We start from the raw sequence: 19540 nt of genomic DNA, 5'->3' as shown, positions 1-19540 counted from the left end.
TTTAAGTACAACTATGAGGGACTCTTTCCTCCTTTGTTGTATGAAAGTCCCCACAAAGAAATAAATGAAGGGGTTAATACTGCTTTTCAGAGTAGTCAGAATGGGTGTGAGTTCCCCAAAGTACATAATAGAAGGGAAATTTAGTTTTAAGTGTGGCATCAACAGAATGATCCCAAAGGGCAGTCCACAGAGGAAGAACAGGAAGACTGTGAGCAGAATGAGCCCATAGAGCCTGGGAGACTGGTGCTGCTGGGAGCCATACTGGACCTTGAACAGCAGAGTCAGGCTGGACCCAGTCATCATACTAATGAGAAGAAGTATCCAAACTGAGCCAGTTACATCAAACCCATTGCAATGACTATGGACTAAATAAACACACATGAAAAACATTGCTACAAAAGGTAGGATATACAGAGTCCAGATCAGGATACACAGAGCTACAGAGATGTGCCTTGGCCAGAGACATCTGTACCAGATGGGGAATAGGACAGACAGACAACGTTCAGTGCTAATGGACAGTAGGAAACTCAGGTCCACACTATAGAAAAGGAGTGTGAACAGGGAAATGACTATATAAATGGATATAAAAAGTTCTGTGAGAATAATTGTATGATAAGTGAAATCCAGCAGGCAAGGTGGAAGAAGTCGACCCTAGCTAGATTAAGGATGTAAATAGAGAAGGCATTCTTCTTAATGTGGAAGCTGACAAGCCAAATGACAATTCCATTGCCTACTAGCCCAGCTAGACAGATGACCAAAATGATATAGGGTAGGACCAGGGCAAATTTTATTGCTTACATTCCTAGGATTGTAGAGTAATGTAGTTTCTGTTTCTTCCATCTGATAACTTTGTTCCCAGGTAGATTTTGTAGAGAATTGGGCCATGGAGGTGGATCTTTTCTCAATAAACCTCTGCTGGGCTCTGGATGTTCCTGTGAAGACAATGACCTATAAATGAGTTGGGTTCCATCAGGTGGTAGAAATATCTCTCCCTCTTAATATTTAGACTCAGAATATATAACAGATACAAAGGATGCATGGAGAAAGGGTACACAGGTTTGGTCTACAAAAAGGAACAAAAGTCAATTTATGGAGAGTTTAGATGACTCATCTCCTGGCATCCCCATTTAGGCCAGAAGGGAGAGGAGTGTTTATGCTTCCCCAAAGAAAATCTTTCCCATATGATGGTTGGCTTTAGGACTGAGATTTTTCTCCCATTTCTAGGACCCAGAAATGGTTGTTCCACATGGGGAATAGTTCCATAGAGAATGTCTAAATTAGGTCCTGTTCCTTATGCATTCATGTACCTGAAGTGGCATGGCTTAACCCAGGACACAAGAGAAAGATCAGGCTGGGAGAGAGCAATGAGGATCAGGGCTGCTATTGTTCAGAACTTTCAGGGGCTTCCCTTTGATACAACCTTACTTCCTGAGGATATAGAAGACCAAAGTGAAGTATCTGAGTTTTAAGTTACATTTGGATGATGGAAAGAGTTCTTTGGACAGCCTGAAAAGCTTGCTAATCCCTATTTCTTTGCATCCCTAAGCCCTGAAGACCAATGATGTCTGGAGTCAACCCTGGGGATGCTAGAAGTTCTACAAGGTAAATCACACACTGAAGGCTACTGATCCTAGTTTTAGGACTCCCCTGTTCAACACTTCCACTGCTCTCTTGCAGGCTCTCATCATTAGACAACTCAATGACCACAATAAGATACTGGTGGGTCTCCCTTCTTCAAGTCCCTTCTTACTCTTGTCCATAGCTGTCCATTCAGCTGTCAAATTAATCTCCCTAAAGTGTAGGTCTGACAATGTCACTCCTGCCTCCATGCTTGCCTTCCATTCAATAAACTAGAGTAGCTTCCTATTTATTCCAGGATCAGATATATACTCATCTCTTGTAATGTAGTGGCATTGCCCTTCCCACTCTCCTGCAGACAATATGCTACCTCTCCTGAATCTGTTCATTTTCATTGTCTGTTCTTCATGCAAGGAATTCCTTTTCTCCTCTTCCTCATTACCTGGCTTCAAATATGAGTTAAAATTCCACATTCAATGGGAAGCCTTTCATGACACCCCACCCTCCTTAATGCTTAGCACCTTCCCTTCATCTATTATCTCCAATTTAACATTGACATTTCTTGTTTGTTTGTAGGCGCTGGCACATTTTCTGCCCAATTGAATTGTAAGGTCTTTGAGGGCAGGACCTGCCTTTTGCCTTGGTATTCACAATATGTAGCCTGCCATATAGTGCATGCTTTCTAAATCCTATTGAACTTTAGTAGACTAACAGTAAAACCTTCTGACATTGGGATTGGGGTTTGATCTAAAATGACTTACATGGCAATGTGGGGGACAGAAGACAGGACCTCAAGTTCTCCTTGCTTTCTCTTCTGTTTCAGGATGGCCTCATACATCATTGAACAAGCCAACTGGGGGGTCCTTGATTCCTCCAACCCTCATTTATCCCAGACTTCTTTCCCACCACAAGCTATTGTCTATATCAATATCCTGAATTATTTTCCTTTTAAGCTCCAAGATATCAGTTGTATAATGAAATATTAAGAATATTTGCTATTAAGAACTAAGCATGTTAGTCTAAAGTCTAGAACCAAAGACTTAATCTGGTTTTCTTGAATAGAAGTCAGTCAATTTCAATGATGGATCCTAATGCCTGGAGTCTAAGATCAATGGAAAGAATGTGTTGTCTTTGTGGTGACAAGAGGCAACATGGTATAGGAGACAGAGAACTGGTCTTAAAGAGAGGCCTGGGTTAAAGGCCACACTCTGAAATGTCCTGATCATGTGAGCCTCAGAAAGGTACTGAACCCTAGTCCATTCTCTAAGACTATAAATCCTAGACAAGGCCCTGGCTGATATTACTAAAAGGAGTTCCCTCACCTGAGAATTCCCAATATTAATGAAATTACCTTTGGCCTTATTCTTAGGGAAACCAAACAAAGACTGGGAAAATCTCTTTTGTTTAATCCAATTAAAAGAGGCATTTCTGTTGAGAAATGGCCTGGTTTATTGGTTAAAGAGAGCTAACATTCAAGGTAGGGAGACCTGAGTTCAATTTCTTCTCTATCTGCTGTGTACCATGTGACTCAGGGCACCAAGTTACTTTCCCAATTAGTGTTCTGGGCAGTTATCTAAGACAAGGTTGCAAAAAAGTCGCCTATGTCCATAAACATATGGAATTTAATAATTTATTTCAAAGGTGTAGGTCTATTTCCCCATCTCCTGACTCTTCTTTGACCAAAGAGAATCATTGGAGAAGGATATGGACAGGATTGGGGGTAAATTCTATTGTTATTGAATAATTGGAAAGTATTTTCTCCAAGAATATGTCTGATATTTATAATATCATTGTACTAATTGTTAAATTAAAGAACTACATACAAAAAACTATAAATGTTAATTTTAATTTTCTGTTTCGTAATTACTATAAAATATAGTTTGGAAATTGATTAGCTCAGAACTTCACTCCAAGAAGAAATACACATCTATTAACAAATTGTCTCTGAATGGATTTTGGTTTTTAAAAAGCAGAATTTTGAGTATTTTCTCCCACATCTCTGACCCCTTCTTTATTCTGAGAAGTTGACTCTTTTGGACTGTGTCCTGAGCACTCCCTGTGATCTAGTCTCCCTTGAAATTGGAATCTCTGATTAATCTTTGTCAAGAACTCAGTGTCTCCCATAGCGATTTTCTCCTCTCCAGATAAGAATGTTTCGTTTCTCTTCCTCACTGGCAAATAGTCTCTCATGATCTTTTCCCATGGGATGATTCCCTTCACTCAGGACCCATCTCCAGTTGAAATGACGTCAATTGCCAGGCACTCCAGAGTCATATTTAGTGAGGATAGGAGTGGAGAAGCATCTGTCATAGTAAAGGATAGAGTATGTTGCTCTGTTGAAGTCTGAAGGATTAATGAACAAACAACTTCAGGATGTAAAGAAACTGAAGGAGAATCAGACAGAGTAAATTTGACAGAAAGCATTCATGTGAGGAAAACAATGGCAAAAGATTGAGAATATCCAATTTAATCTTCGATGGGTTCTCACTTTCCCAAGAAATGGCTTTAATTGACTTTCTTATGTTTCCCACATCAGTTATTCAAAACTTTCCCTTATCTCCTCTAGTCACATATACCAACTCAACTCCTCATTTGACAAAGGATCTCATCTAATGCTTTACCAAGAAAACAAAGGTCTCTTGCCATGGACTCCCTATTTTCTCCTATTCTACAGGGCATCCCCCCAAACTCTTGGAAATTATATTACCTTTTCTTCTCCTCTACTCCAGGCTTTAATGAAAAGGCCCTCCTAATCAAAGTCTGTTTTTCTTATGGTCTTGATTCCATCGTCCTCTATTTCTGATGAAGAGGGGTAGCCCTTTTCTCAAAAAGACTGACTTCTCTATTCATACTGTGCATCTCATCTCTTCTTGTCATCTCTGGGAGATCCCTTTCAAAATTACCCATCACTTTTCACGACCATTTCATCTCTTACTGTTTTCTTCTTTGTTACCTTCAAACATTCCCAGTTCTCTCACTGTGAAAAAAAGTATTTCACTTGACTCAAGTATCTGTTCAAACCATCATTGCATATTTTTCCTCCCTTTCCCAGATAAATACCAAGGAGGGAGAGGTGGAAAAAGTTGGCATTCACAGCCTTTCCTTTCAGCCCTTTCACATTCATCTCAGCCCTAAATCTGGCTTTAGACCTTATTATTCAGATGAAACTGTTCTCCCAAAGCTACCAATGATTTCCTAATATGCTAATAATCTCCTGATAGTGAGCTTTAAAGGAAGCTAGGTGGCTCAGTGGATACAGAGCCAGACCTGGGAGGTTCTGGTTTCAAATCTGGCTTCATACTCTTCCTGGAGTTGTATAAAATCTGGCCTGGGGCTTTAAAATATTAGCCAATGTGGCCATATAGATTAGAAGTGGTCAGATCACAAGGCATTAGAGGAAGAGGCACATGAACTGAGTCAGGGGGAAATGCTGAGATATTTCCCTTGATGGAGCACTTCAATCATTCTGGGCTCTGATTGGACAGTTCTACTATACCAGCTACTACAAGACTTTTCTAAGCTCTTGATACACTTGCTCTGGTCCATATTTCCAGTCAGAGGTGCTTACAGACAGGACCAGGTCCAGACAAAAGAGCAGCCATCTCCAGGTCTGTCTCCCCAGGCATATGCCTTCCCTTCAGAGTAGATCTATTTTCTCTTTCCTGGAGGAAGTGGTAAAGTAGAGTGGAGAGTCAGGGTTTTCTTGTCACCCCCTGAGAACTGTAGTGACTGCAAAGGTTTGAAATCTCAGGACTTGTGGGGATGATTCTAAGGGGATCATAGATAGAGAAATAAATGCTGCTTCTTGTCTCTTCCCCACTCTTTTATCTTACCTTTTACATTGCTTTCTCTGTGTCTATTTCAAGTATTCCTTCTTTCTCTCTAACTGTGTCTACAAAGAGCAAGACAAATTAGTTTGGAAGGTGGTGTTGGTCAAAGAGTCACTCTCAGCTCTATACTAAAAAGGTGAATAATATGAAATGGGGGGGTCATTTTATGGAGATCAAAACAGATATGATTGTGATGGAATACTACTGTGGTATAAGAAATGACAAATAGGTTGATTTTAGAAAAATATGGAACAACTTGTATAAAGTAATGAAGAGTGAAATGAGGAGAAACAAGGGAATGTATGCAATGGCAGCAACATTGTTCAAAGGGTAACTGAATGCCTAAGGTATTTTGAACTCTATGGATATTTAAATCGACTGCAGCCCATGAAGGAAAATGCTATCCACCTCTAGAGGAGTAACTGATAGATGGACGTATGAATGGTATGGTTTCACATAAATATCTGTGTCAAGTGTTCACCTTTTTTAGTGTGTTTGGGTGAAAGGGAAGGAAATATACTCAGAAAGTAACAAAAAATAAACATTTTTAAAAGTTTAAAAAAAGAAAAAGAAGCAATGATTCCAAAGAGCCATCTTGACTTCATCAAAGGCTAATTTTTCCAGGCTCATTATGTTTCCATTATGGAGAATTACTAGACTATTATTTAATCTCAGAAAGGTCAGGGGCCCAGGAGTCTGTCTCTTCCAAATTGTGCCTGAACAAGAATCCAAGAATCCTGTCAACAGCCAGATATAGCATGAAGTGAATACAGACTGGCAAAAGTTCTCCAATAAGGGAGACCTATTGAAGTACCCAATTCACTTTGGGATGTTTCTACTTTTTAAAGAAATTCTAGGGGGCATGTCAGTGGATTGAGAGTCAGACCTAGAGACAAGAGGTCTTAGGTTCAAATCTGGCTCAGATACTTCCCAGCTGTGTGACTCTGGGCCAGTCACTTGACCCCGGGCCAGTCACTTGACCCCCATTGCCCACCCTTACCACTCTTCCACCTAGGAGCCAAAACATAGAAGTTAAGGGTTTAAAAAATAAAATAAAACAAAATAAAATAAAGAAGTTCTACCCTTATCTCCACATCTATCTTGGTAGGCTATTCCTATTTTCCCCCACTCCACCCCTGGATCCAGGTAGCATGAGTGTAATCCCCTTTCTTTCTGAAAGTTCTCTAAACACTGGAAGATAGTCATCCTGTCACTTCCAAGTATTGATTTCTAAATAGATATTATGGATTCAGTAGAATTAATTTCCCTCTTTTTTAGCAAAGCATTTTCCAAGGTGTTTATCTCTATCCTTTTTTATAGAAGAGAAAGATGTGAGAGAAATGGCAAAAATATGATGGTGAGGCAGTTAGGTGGTATAATGGACTTGAAGTTAGGCAGACCTGAGTTCTATTCTAACCTCGGACAATTTTTGGGACTTGGGCAAATAACTTGACCTATATTTTACATCCCCATATGTAAAATGGGGATCACAATATAATACAATATAATTATAAACCTACCACAGTGTTATAAATCATATAATAATTCTGAAGTGTTGTGCATATTGTAAATGCCATATAAATGTTAGCTATTAATTATCTTTTCTTAAATCAAATATGGATCTTGTTGAAAAACTAAATATAAAGAACCATTACTTAAGTTTCTTTTATTTATTTTTTTAAAAAAACCTTAACCTTCCATCTTGGAATCAATACTGTGAATTGGTTCCAAGGCAGAAGAGTGGTAAGGGCTAGGCAATAGGAGTTAAGTGACTTGCCTAGTAGGGTCACACAGCTGGGAATTGTCTGAGGCCAGATTTAAACCTAGGACCTACCATCTCTAGGCCTGGCTCTAATCCACTGAGCTACCCAGTTTCCCCCTTAAGTTTCTTTTAACAGTTTTTTTTCGTAAACTTTTAATTTCAGTGATGAAAAGGGAAAATATATTTTTCTGCTTAAGTAATTTTTTGCATTAAATATAAAAGTATATAAACACTTGGCCCAATGCCTAGCATAAAGAAGCTACTTACTAAATGGTGAATGGCTGAATACCACTTTTTGCAGATGCATGGTTTCATACCTCAAAGGAGAAAGAAAAGAACTATATTTTAATTTCTTAAATTTTTCTTTTTCTTATTTAACTTTTTTGCTTCTCTTGAATTTGCATTTGGACATCAAATTTACTGTTTAAGTCTAGTCTTTTCTTCAGGAATGCTTGGTAATCTTCTATTTTATTAAATGACCATACTTTCCCTGAAAAAAACATAATCAATTTTGATTGGTAGGTGATTCTTAGTTGTAAATCCAGTTCCCTTGCCTTCCATAATATCATATACCAAGCCTTCAGGTTCTTCAATGTAGAAGCTGCCATTTCCTGTGTAATTCTGACTGGGGCTCCATGATATTTGAAATGTTTCTTTCTGGATGCTTGTAGTGTTTTCTCCTTGGTCTGGAAGCTCTTGAAATTGGCTATAACATTCCTGGGAGTAGTGATTTGGGGATTTATGCACAAGGTGACTTGTGGATTCTGTCACTCCTATTTTACCCTCTTGTTCAAGAATATTAGGGAAATTTTCTTGAATAATCACTTGTAAAATGATGCCTAAGATTTTTTGGGGGTCATGACTTTCAGGTAGTCCAATAATTCTTAAATTTTCTCTTCTGGATCCGTTTTTGGGTCAGTTCTTTTTCAATGTGATATTTCATATTTTCTTCTATTTTTTCATTCTTTGATTTTATTTGATTTTATTGTTTTTGGTATCTCATGAAGTCATTACCTTCTATTTGTCCAATGCTAATTTTTAAAGACTTAATTTCATCCATGACCTTTTGGTCCTCTTTTTTCATTTGGTCTGTTCTACTTTTTATAGAACTCTTTTCTTCATTGGATTTTTGTGCCTCTTTTTCCAGTTGACTAATTTTTCTTTTTAAGTTCTTATTTTCTTTTTGCATTACTTTCTTTATTCCATTTTGCTTCAACCTATCTTATTTGGCTTTTGAATTCCTTTTTAAATTCTTCCAGAGCTGAAGACAATTTTTTTAAAGTTTTGCATGTGATTGTTGGATCTCACCATCCCCTACTAATTCTCTTCTTTGTTCTTTGTCTCCATAGAAATTTTCCATGATTACGTGTTTCTTTTACTTTTTGCTTATTTTCCCATTCTTTTTTGCCTTTAGACTGGGAATTCGGAAAGCTGATGATTTCATCTGCTCTGCTAATGCCTTGCAATGCTCTGCACCGTGAGCTATTTTGTCCTGGGGCTAGGTCTTCACCAGAGAACAGGCTTGAAAGGGCCCCTTCTGGGCATCACTGTGTGCTGATGCTAAGATCTGTGACTTCATTGGGTCACATTGGCTCTGACGTTGGTGTAGGCAGGGTCTTGGGATCCCAAAATCATTCTATGCCCAGGTTTGGAACCTAGCACAATAGGTGGGGAGGGTGGCCAGCCAGCACTCCTCTGTGTGTAGTTTTGCTTCTGGTTCCCCCTTATCCCATGAAAATTTACTCCTTCTGCCTACCTTTCAAGTTGTATTCAAAAAGAGAGCCCTCTCACTCCATCTTGCTGTTAGTTTTTGACCCCTGTCATTTTGAGGTGTTTTTTAAAAGATTGGTTTGAAAGGATTGTCAGTGTTATTTCAGATTTCCCTGCTACTGAGCTATCTTGGCTCTGCCTACATCAGGTTCTTATTGGGATCCCATGCATGACTTCTAAACTGTGGATCAGGGGAAGAATGAACAGGTATGCAGAGGAATGGGGAGCTTCAGAAAATGAAGCAATGATTAAGCAGAGCTTAAAGGACCTCATCTTGTGACCTAGAAGAGATCCACTTTTTTATATAATTCTTAAGAGTATTTAAAGAGGTTGATGCGAGAGTGAACTCTGACTACTCTGGCCCAGTTCTGTAATTCTGTTTGTTTCACACATGCTAGAAAGTCAAAAATTCTGGCAAGAGAGATAGGGAAAAGAAAATCAGTTATTCCCTTAGAGATACTTTTGGGTAGGGGGTGTCCATGCCACCCTGGAAGAGAAAAAATGACAGAATGACAGAATTTTCCCATGCTCTTCTTAAACTACACATTGGGCCACTCCAAAGGCAACACCATTTGGTCTATTGAGATGAAGGTAAAACAGTACAGTAGAATTCCAATGGAGAAATGACTTTAATAATTGTCTATTCCAATTCATGTCTGAAAATGAATCCCCTTTTTAAGATACCTGACAATCTAATCATGGCCTAAAAACTTCCAATTCAACATTTCTAATCCTCAGAGAGAATAATTTCTTCTTTAATGAGTCTTTACTATTGTAGATAAAACTTCTCCATTTTCTTCAATGGATGTGTATATGCCACTGACATAAATCTTTATACTATTGGTTTCCCTTTCCTAAACATTTTATATTCTTACCATCTTCCCTGATATATGATATATAGAAATGAACACAACTTTTAATGTGACCAGATCAGGGCAGAAAAAAGGAGACCATCACCTCCTCATTCTTGGGATATATCTCTCTATCAATGTAGCTTATGATCTCCTTAGGTTTCCTAGCTATAATATCACACTTGAATTTCATTTTTTTTTCAAACAGAAAAAAAGATCTTCCCTCTCCCTAACCACACTTCCTCAGTTGATAAAAAAAAAGAAAAAAAATGAAATCTCTCTTGCAAATGTTTGTGGTCAAGACAAACAAATGTCTATGTTGGAGATATGTATATATGCACTTATATATGGAAATACATATGCACTACATGTGTATAAATGTATAAAATACATCTATAAACTTATATGCCATATTTATGTATATATAATTAAGTTCTTTTTAAATAAAAGTCTTAACTTCCATCTTGAAATCAATACTGTTTTGGTTTCAAAGCATAAGAGTGGTAAAGGCTAGGCAATGTAGATTAAGTGACTTGCCTAGGGTCACACAGCTAGAAAGTGACATTATATTGATACCTAGACCTCTCATTTCTAGGTTAATTAAGTTTCCTTAAGTTCTTCACATTTGTATCAAGTGAGGAACATATTCCATCATTGGTCTTCTGGATTCTAGATTGATTACTACCTTGACCAATTTCTAAAGTTGTTTGTTTATACCTGTGGAGATTAAAATTAATATACAAAATACTAAATATTATATTTGTAAATTTTATTAATAATAAACTAACTGAAAAATACTAGCTAAAAGGTACTAACCAGCCCGCTCCCAAGAGCAAAAGAGGAAGAGGGAGGAGTTACCTCCAACTGTATACAAATATGAGGATGAAAACATGGACAAAAGGAAAAGCATCCTGGGTAATACAGAAAGGAAGTTTAGGTAATGTAGTTTTAGGGATTCAAGATATTGTTGTCATTGTATAATTGCTCTCCTGATTTTGTTCAATTCACTGTACAATAGTTTATATACATCTTGTCAAGTTTCTCTGAAAACATCACTTTATAGATATATTTTTTAATTCAACAGTATTTCATGACATTTATGAAAAAAAGTTGTCTAATTATTTCCCAAATTATAAAGATGACCTTGGATTTCCATTCCTTGTCATGTGAAAAAGAATAATAGATGTACAGTGTTATACTTCATTAACTTAAGACTAGTAATTCCCTTTATCTACCATTCCTTTAACTTCTCTTTATCCACTTTTTCCATTCCCATCTATTTCCCTACTTAGTATACCCAACTGTGTGTTTGTGTGTGCATTCTTCTCTACTTTGATCAGTTCAAATGAGAATGAGGTTCAAGTGTTTACCATTCCCCACCTCCTCCTCCTTGTGTGTATACATATCTACTTTCATACCCCTTTCTATGAGATAATTTCCCATAAGCTTCCTTTCCTCCAACAATGTATCTCCTTTCCTTTCTCCATTCTTATCTCAATATCAAGAAATAAGAGTATATCTTCTAGTCCTTGTCATATTAGACTCCCTGTGTTTACTGCTGATTTTAAGGTTCAGAAGAGACTCATATAGCATCTCTACATGATAGAATATAAGCAGTTCATCCTTGTTTTGTCCTTCATCATTGTTCATTCCTATTTTCTTTTTTATAATTCTTTTTTTATATTTTTATATTTTATATTTTCTTTTTTATATAAAGTTTGAACTTTAAATGTTTCTATGTAGCCTTGGTTTTTTCAACAGGATTGATTAGAAGAAGTCTTCCATTTCACTAAAAATCTTTTTCCCCCCTGCAGGATCATATTGTTTTGCTGGTTAAGTTATTTAAGTCTCTGACCTTTGCCTTCTGGCATATTGTATTTCAAGTTCTATGCTGCTTTTAGTGTTGACTGATAATCCTCATGTGTGATCTCAACTGTAGCTCCTCAGGACTTGAATTCTTTCTTTCTTAATATTCAGTTTTTTTCTCCTTTAATATGGAAAGCTATGAGTTTTGACCATAATATTCCTGGAATTTTTCATTTGGAAGTTTCTGTCTAGAGGTGACCAGTGGATTCTTTCTATTTCTATTTCGTCCCCTGGTTCCAAGAGATTTGGGGCAGTTTCTTTTTAGGATTTCACATATACACATTACACACATATTATGGATATACATCATATGGGAAATATACATATATATGAAAGCATGTTTATAAATATACAGGGGGTGTTCAGGGAAGATTAGCACCTTTAGTGTGAGGGTTTGCTGAGCCTCTTTCTAGGCTGCTTTCTTCCTTATCTTGTCACCCAGCTTTCACCTGTGGTTCCAAGAAGCTGTGACTTTCATAGTAGTCACACTCCAATAAACCATTTTGGCAGGCATGCTAAATTTGACTGAAGGTAACCAAAAGGCCTCACACTTGTTAGCGAGTTAGGAGGATGTCTACCCCGGTGTGTGAAGACCTCCCCTGGATTAAGAAGTAGATGAAAACAATTTGTTCCAAGGATCATGAAGACAGTAAAAACAGATTAGAATATTTAGAACTTGATCAAACATCAAAGAAACCAGGGCCGTCCACTACATCTAGGTTATCACCAGTCATACTGACTTTTGTCTTGTCATTAGACTTTGGTGACTCTGGAAGAGAGAGTGAGACTTTGTGCAAGTCCACGTCATTTAAATCCAATTCATGCTTGAGTCAAGGTTATTGAACCTCTTCAAAAGATACACACATACATGAATTCAGCATTTCCCAACTATATGTAAAAAAAAATCAAAATGGCTCCTAACAGTGAGAGGGAGTTTTGCTTTGAGTCTTTCAATGGTCTCTTTTGACAGTGTTCTTGTCCCCACCCTCTCCTCTGAAAGCCTCTGGCTCACTGTGAATGATGATCACGTTTCCTTGACTTCTCTCTTTTTATCAATCTGGAGAAACACCACAACTCTGGAAGGACCATCTCTTCTTCAAAGAACATCACTTCTCAATAAATAGGAATAAAAACAAACAATCCCAACACTTGCAGTTAGTTATGTTCTGGGCTGGGCTGTGACCTGGTTGGCCTAAGGTGAGCCCCTGGGGCTATAGCCCCCTCCGTTCTGCCCACTCTCAGGAGAATATCAGCTACTTCAGGGAAGGGACAATTTCATTGTCTTTGTATTCCTAGCACCAAGTCTGGGAGCAAAATTCATTCTGGGCTTCATATTTTCCAAGCAGTAAGGAATGAACAAAAGTTTATGGCAGTTTGACAAGCCAATCAAGAAATCATTGCATATCCTTCCCTTCTTTCCAGAAGTGGGTGACTATGGGTGTGGGTTACTCTGTATACTCAGTTCGAATCCTGGTTAGTTGTGATGAAGTATTTTTTTCTTTCTATTGTATTCTTTGATTAAGGAAAAAAAAAGATGGATTTTGGAGTCATGATGCTGAACAGCAAAAATGATAAAAAAGAAAAGTTATCGGTAAATATATTTAAAAGTTAATAAATAAATGAATTTATGGATGAATACCTGAATAAACAAATGTGAGTCTGCATGTATAAATACATACATAAATGAATACATATTTATCTGTTCCTTTGAATTGATTAATTAAGCCCACCCTTAGGGCTGTCTGCATGGGTTGCAGAAGAAACCGTGCCCCTGTACACTCTTCTACAGCGTAAAGTAAGAGAAGACAGGGAAAGGAAGAGTGGGTTGCAACTTGGTCAGGAGAATAGGCGAGGCAAACATAAGTGTCTGAGGCTCGATTTAAACAGATTCATTACTCTAAGTCTGGGGTTCTGTGTGTGCACTGCGGTGCCACCTAGCAGCCTCCAAAAGGGAGGAAGTGGAACTCGTAAAGTTAGAGACTGGAGCAAATCTCTGGGAAGTCTCTGATGTGCTTCCTTGTCTTCCTGTCTCCAGGGAGTCTGATTGGAGCAGGGCTTCCTGGGCCTGGGACCAAGCACGATGGCTTCGATGCCCACACCTGGGGAGCGGGAATACCTTCAGGACAAAGCGATGGAGAGAAGTGCGAACCAGAGTGCAATTCCTGGAGTATTTGGAGAATATTATGGATTAGCCACCTGGACTAGGAGCCTCCATTTGGTCATTTCCCTGCTTGGGCTGCTGGGGAACAGCATCATCCTGTGGCTCCTGGGCTTCCGCACCCGGAGGAACCCCTTCTCCGTCTACATCCTCAACCTGGCCGGGGCTGACGCCCTCTACCTGTTGGGCCGCTTCGTGTTCTCCATGGAGAGACTGATTAGTCACGTTGATTACGTCATACTCATAGCCGTGTTCTACTTTACAACCATATCGTATAGCGTGAGCCTGAGCCTGCTGGCTGCGATCAGCACCGAGCGCTGTCTAGCCGCCTTCTTCCCGGTCTGGTATCGGTGTCACCGCCCCAAGCACGCGTCCGCTATAGTGTGCACCGCCTTATGGGTTCTGCCCGTCCTGTTCTGGGGAGCAGAAATGATCCTTTGTGCCTTCGTGTATTATCTCAGGTTCTGTTTCTCCGTCAAAATTGTCCAAGTCGTGTGGTTCATCCACTTCAGCCCAGTGCTGGGCGGGACGAGTCTGAGTTTGGTGCTGAGGGTCCAGTGCTGTTCGCAACGCCGGCAGCCGCCCACCCTCTACCTCCTCGTCCTGCTCCTGGTCCTCGGGTTCCTGCTCTGTGGCCTGCCTTTGGGGATAGAAGATGTCCTATGGAGATTGGGCTTCGATTTCAAGCCACTTTGGCTCCCTTCCCTCCTGGCCTGCGTAAACAGCAGCCTGAAACCCCTCATTTACTTCTTCCTGGGCAGCCAAAGACATAGAAGAGGGAGGGAGCCGCTTAGGGTGGTCCTGCAGAGGGCCCTGGCGGACGAGCACGAATTAGATAGAATGAAGGACACGCCGCCACACCAGCTCTCGGGCGATGCCCTTCTGAGGCTAAGAACAAGAAGCTCAGACTGGGAGCCCGTGAAAAGGGAGCCCTTGCCCAGGGCTGAAGCTCCCTCCTACTTCCCTGAAAGCTCCAGCCAGAATCCCGCCCCACCCCTGATGTTGGTGCCTAGGGTTTGAATTCCGAGGGATGAAAAAGTATTTAGTAGGTGCTCACTATATGCCAGACAATGTGCTAAGCACTTCTCATACATTTCATTTGCTCATAAAATGTCCTTGGGAGATGTGTGCTCTAACCATTGTCATTTTATGACTGAGGAAACTGAGGCAGGTAGAGATCCCATGACTTCCCCAAGGACCCAAAGCAAGTAAGTGTCTCAGACTGGATTCGAACTCTGGTCTTTCTAACTTCAGACCCAATGTTTTGCGCTTTCTGGAACCTCCTATAAGGTTGGAGGTTCCCGGAATGAATTGAGCTGTAAGGTCCAGGACCTTCTGTTGTTACCAGCCCAGAGGAGGAACACTCACCAAATGGCCATCTTCCCTGTCCTCAAGAGGAGGGGACGAGGAAAGACATCCTCTAAGGTTCCATGTCTCCCTGACCTCTCCTTGTCATTCTCTATAAGTGAAGGGATATTGTCAGGGCTCTTATTCTCAAGGTCCCATGGGCCATGCTCCCTCACCCCTTATCTTCTCTCAGGCTTGATTCACAATCCCTCAAGTCTATTTCCCCTTCCCCTCAGAAGATAGTCCAGTTCAGCTATATTCCCCTGATCAGTTATCTGGTTCTCCTCCCTTTTTCCCCCTACTCCAGGTCAAGGCTGAGGTTCAACATCCTCTCTTATTTTTATTCTGTTTTTCTCAGTCTCTGTCTTTCTTAATCTCTGAGTTTCTCTATCTCTGACTCACTCTATTCTAACCTTCCACTATACATTATATAGTGTATATATATAGTATATGTATAGTTCCAAATGAGGACCATGTACAGTGGAAATTATTGTAGGGATGTTATATAATGAGGGTACTTTATTAAGGCCAAGGCAAGGGAAGGAGACATACCACCTCACATGTTTATCATATACAGTATACATACAACATATCATATACAGAAGAGAAGCATCCAACACACACACGCACACACACATATACATCCACACAATCTTAATGTAAAAGATCATCCAACCTTTACTGGAATCCTCCAGTGATGACAATAATATCACTCTCTCCTCAGGGTTTTCACATCCCACATTCGACCTGGTCCAGGCTCAGGATAGTATCTCCACTTGTCATTGTTTATATTATGCATATAGTGATGAGCATCTACTAGTCACCAAGGCAGAGGGTGTCATGGTGCCTAACTCTGGTAATCACTAGTATTGATAGGCTGTGCCCTCAGCTTCTTCCATTGTTAGTGATGTGACTGAGAGTGTGATAGATATAGCCAAATCCCCCAAAAAGGAAATGTACAGAGTTTGAGACATTTCTTCAAAGTTAAGAGGCAGATACCACTGCTGGGTTTGTACCCCAAAGAGATAAGGAAAAAGACTTGTACAAAAATAGTCATAGCTGCGTTCTTCATGGTGGCCAAAAATTGGAAAATGAGGGGGTGTCCATCGATTGGGGAATGGCTGAACAAATTGTGGTATCTGTTGGTGATGGAATACTATTGTGCTCAAAGGAATAATGAACTGGAGGAATTCCATGTGAACTGGAAAGACCTCCAGGAACTGATGCAGAGTGAAAAGAGCAGAACCAGGAGAACATTGTACACAGAGATGGATACAATATCGCACAATCAAATGTAATAGACTTTTTTACCAGCAGAAATGCAACGATCCAGGACAATTCAGAGGAACTTATGAGAAAGAATGTATCCACATCCAGAGAAAGAACTGTGGAACCAGAAATGCATTAGAAAACTATATACTTGATCATGTAGTGCGATAGGGATGCAATTAGGTTTTGATGTTAAAAGGATTGCTCGACTGCAAATATGAATAACATAGAAATATGTTTTGAACAATGATACATGTATAAGCCAGTGGAACTGCTTGTCAGCTTTGGTGGGGGTGGATTAAGGGAGGGAGGATTATAAATCATATAACTATAGAAAAGTATTCTAAATAAAAATTTAAAAATAAAAATAAAAAAGGCAGGAAAGAGAATTGGCATTTGAATACTGCCTACCTACAATGTGCCAAACTCTGTCCTGAAAGCATTACAAATATTAACTAATTTTGTCTTCACAGCAAACTTGCAAATTAGGTGCTATTATTATCCCTGTTTTACAATTGAGGAAACTGAGGCAAGGAGAGGTTGAATGATTTATCCAGGGTCACGCAGCTATTAAGTGTTCGAGGTCAGATTGGAAGAACTTCCTTACTCCAGGCCCAACACTGTACTATCTAGCTAGCAGGTAATACTGGATGCTTTTATTCATTGCAAGACAGATTCCCTCCACCACATATGCCCCAGTAGGTGACTGATGAAGGATGCTGTTTAATCACAGAATCATAGGCATCATTTAGGACTTTCCTTGATTCAGCACTATTGGAAGACAGATTTTTAAAAAAAAAATTTAAGTCAAGCTAAACTCCCAGAATTGTGCTGAAAAAGAATCCCATGAGGATAATATCCATAAAGTGATTAGCAGAATATTTGGCACATAATAGATATTTATTAAATTTTTCTTCTTCCTCCTCTCCACCTTTCAGGAATATGAAAATCCAAGAAAGTCTTGGCTTTTCATATTGCCTGGGATATTCATAACCCTGGGAGGTGGAGCTGAGAGGGGATATATGACTGAATTTGTGATTTCATTTTTCCTTGAAGCAGCAAAGAGGCTCCTTGTCTGTAACTGAACCTTATCTTCCACGTTTGTTTCTGCCCCTTTTACTTCAGACTGACGGAAAGGAAGTTGAAGCCATTTTCCTTTCCTACCTATAGACCAATGGGGACTAGAGAAACCTGACTTCACAGCTTCTCTCTTCCTCTTCCCCTCTCCTTCTTTCTCCCTCATAACTCCTCCTCCCTATCCCTCTCCCCTTCCCAATACCACTCCTCTCTCCCAGAAGGTGGCTACAAGATCCCAGGAGTCTTAATGACCTCACAGTCTGAAGGATACAAGAGATTCACAGCACCTGTAAGCAAGAGATTCTTTTAATCCCCAGTTATCTCATATGACTTTGAGGTAAAGGATCCTTTGATGGAATGGAAAATAAATCACCATATTTCCTATGAATCGTGTATATCCTAGAGTAGAATGGGACATATGATCTGTATGCATAGCAAGTCATTAGCTTTGGTTACACTAATAGAAGATTAATAAAGTTATGACACCAGCAGCATTTTGTAAATATTCTTTTAAAAAAATCTTACCTTCTATCTTAGAATCAATGCTGTGTATTAGTTCCAAGTCAGAAGAGTGGTAAGAGCTAAGCAATGGGGATTAAATGACTTGCCCAGGGTCATACAGTTAGGAAGGGTCTGAGGTTATATTTGAACCTAGAATCTCCTATCTCTAGGCTTGGCTCTCAGTCTACAGATCCATCATGTTGCCCCGTGTATATATTCTTCTGTCTAGTTCCAAAAGACCCTGATCATCAAGTGAGTGCAGGAACAGCCTAACTGACTTAGAAATCTGGATCCAAAAGGGGAATGATTGGTTCAGGAGAGAGGAGCCCAGGAAGCTACCATCAAGATGTCCACTGACTAGTGAGGGGTCAGGAAATTGCTCAGGAAGATGTTCCTGCATAGAGAGGCTTTCTGAACAGCATTTTATTAAAAGTTGGTAAATTTTTTCCAATAAAGAACAATAATTATAACTAACAAGAAGGTTATGAGGCACTTTATATAATTTTAAAATTGACTCATTGCTTATTGCATTTACAAGTTGCTCTATCTGATACAATTCAGGCCAGAGAAAGCACTAGATGTGTGTGTGTGTGTGTGTGTGTGTGTGTGTGTGTGTGTGTGTGTGTGTGTNAAGCACTAGATGTGTGTGTGTGTGTGTGTGTGTGTGTGTGTGTGTGTGTGTGTGTGTTTTATATACACACTTAGTTCTGATTCAGAAACCAATATTTCAATTATTACACCAGAAGCTATTAGGATCCAATTGAGGAATCCCTTCCCATGCTCTCAAAGGTACAGATAAAGTTCTTCCCTCCAACATGCACACAGGGAAAGATCATAGTCTCATATAGAGATTTTACAAGATTGGACAGTTTCTTCTTTCCACCCAGAATATAAATTGGCCAGAATCATAAAGGTAGGAAGAAGCAGAATTTGATCCCAGATTTTCCCTGACTCCAACTAAAGGAATCTTATCACTCTCTCAGGGTCCCTCACATAATTCAAGGGAACCAAATCACTGGGGTTGAAATATATATAGGCAGAATAGGTTTGCACTAAAATGATGGGATTCTTCCTGGACCTAAGAAAAAACTGAGGCTTCCGATCTGCATTATTGCCAAGAGACTGACAAAGAACAGAAGCAGTCTGTGATTACTATGTAAGTATTTTTTAATTGTTGTTCAGTCTCTACATTGTCCTGACAAGCTTTGCTATAGATTTGCTGGTAAAATGAGCCAAAACCTGTACCATTCCTCTGGATAACGGTTGTCTTCACTGAAAAAGAAGGTCTTACTCCCAGCCAGACCCATTCCTTGGACACAGGGCCTCAGGAAATCAGGAGGTTGCCTCATGCCCTGGACAGATTTCCTAGAAAGTTGATGTTTGTCCATCAACTCAGGAAAGGAAAGAAACAAAAAGTTGCTAGAGTAGCCAGTGAAAAGCTCTCTGAAATAGTTTACTTTTCACCAGGAACTGGCAGCAGGATAGGAACAAAGACATCCCCCTTATCAATGGCAATTTGAAGTCAGAGTAC

General features: G+C 39.5%; 1 protein-coding gene across 1 annotated transcript; it reads left to right on the top strand.

The window, feature by feature from the left end:
• The first annotated feature begins 13737 nt into the window (after positions 1-13737).
• On the top strand, positions 13738-14835 carry LOC123252830 (mas-related G-protein coupled receptor member X1-like). Its single transcript, XM_044682069.1, has one exon. It carries the CDS (start codon positions 13738-13740, stop codon positions 14833-14835), a length of 1098 nt encoding a protein of 365 aa, XP_044538004.1.
• Positions 14836-19540: the final 4705 nt, after the last annotated feature.

Source organism: Gracilinanus agilis, chromosome 6 (assembly GCF_016433145.1).
Source record: "Gracilinanus agilis isolate LMUSP501 chromosome 6, AgileGrace, whole genome shotgun sequence".
Lineage (NCBI taxonomy): Eukaryota > Metazoa > Chordata > Mammalia > Didelphimorphia > Didelphidae > Gracilinanus > Gracilinanus agilis.
This window is presented reverse-complemented; position numbering and strand designations above follow the sequence as displayed.

Bases quoted from the DNA above. Each gene is read 5' to 3' on its own strand.
- LOC123252830 (XM_044682069.1), top strand. From the start codon at position 13,738: ATGGCTTCGATGCCCACACCTGGGGAGCGGGAATACCTTCAGGACAAA.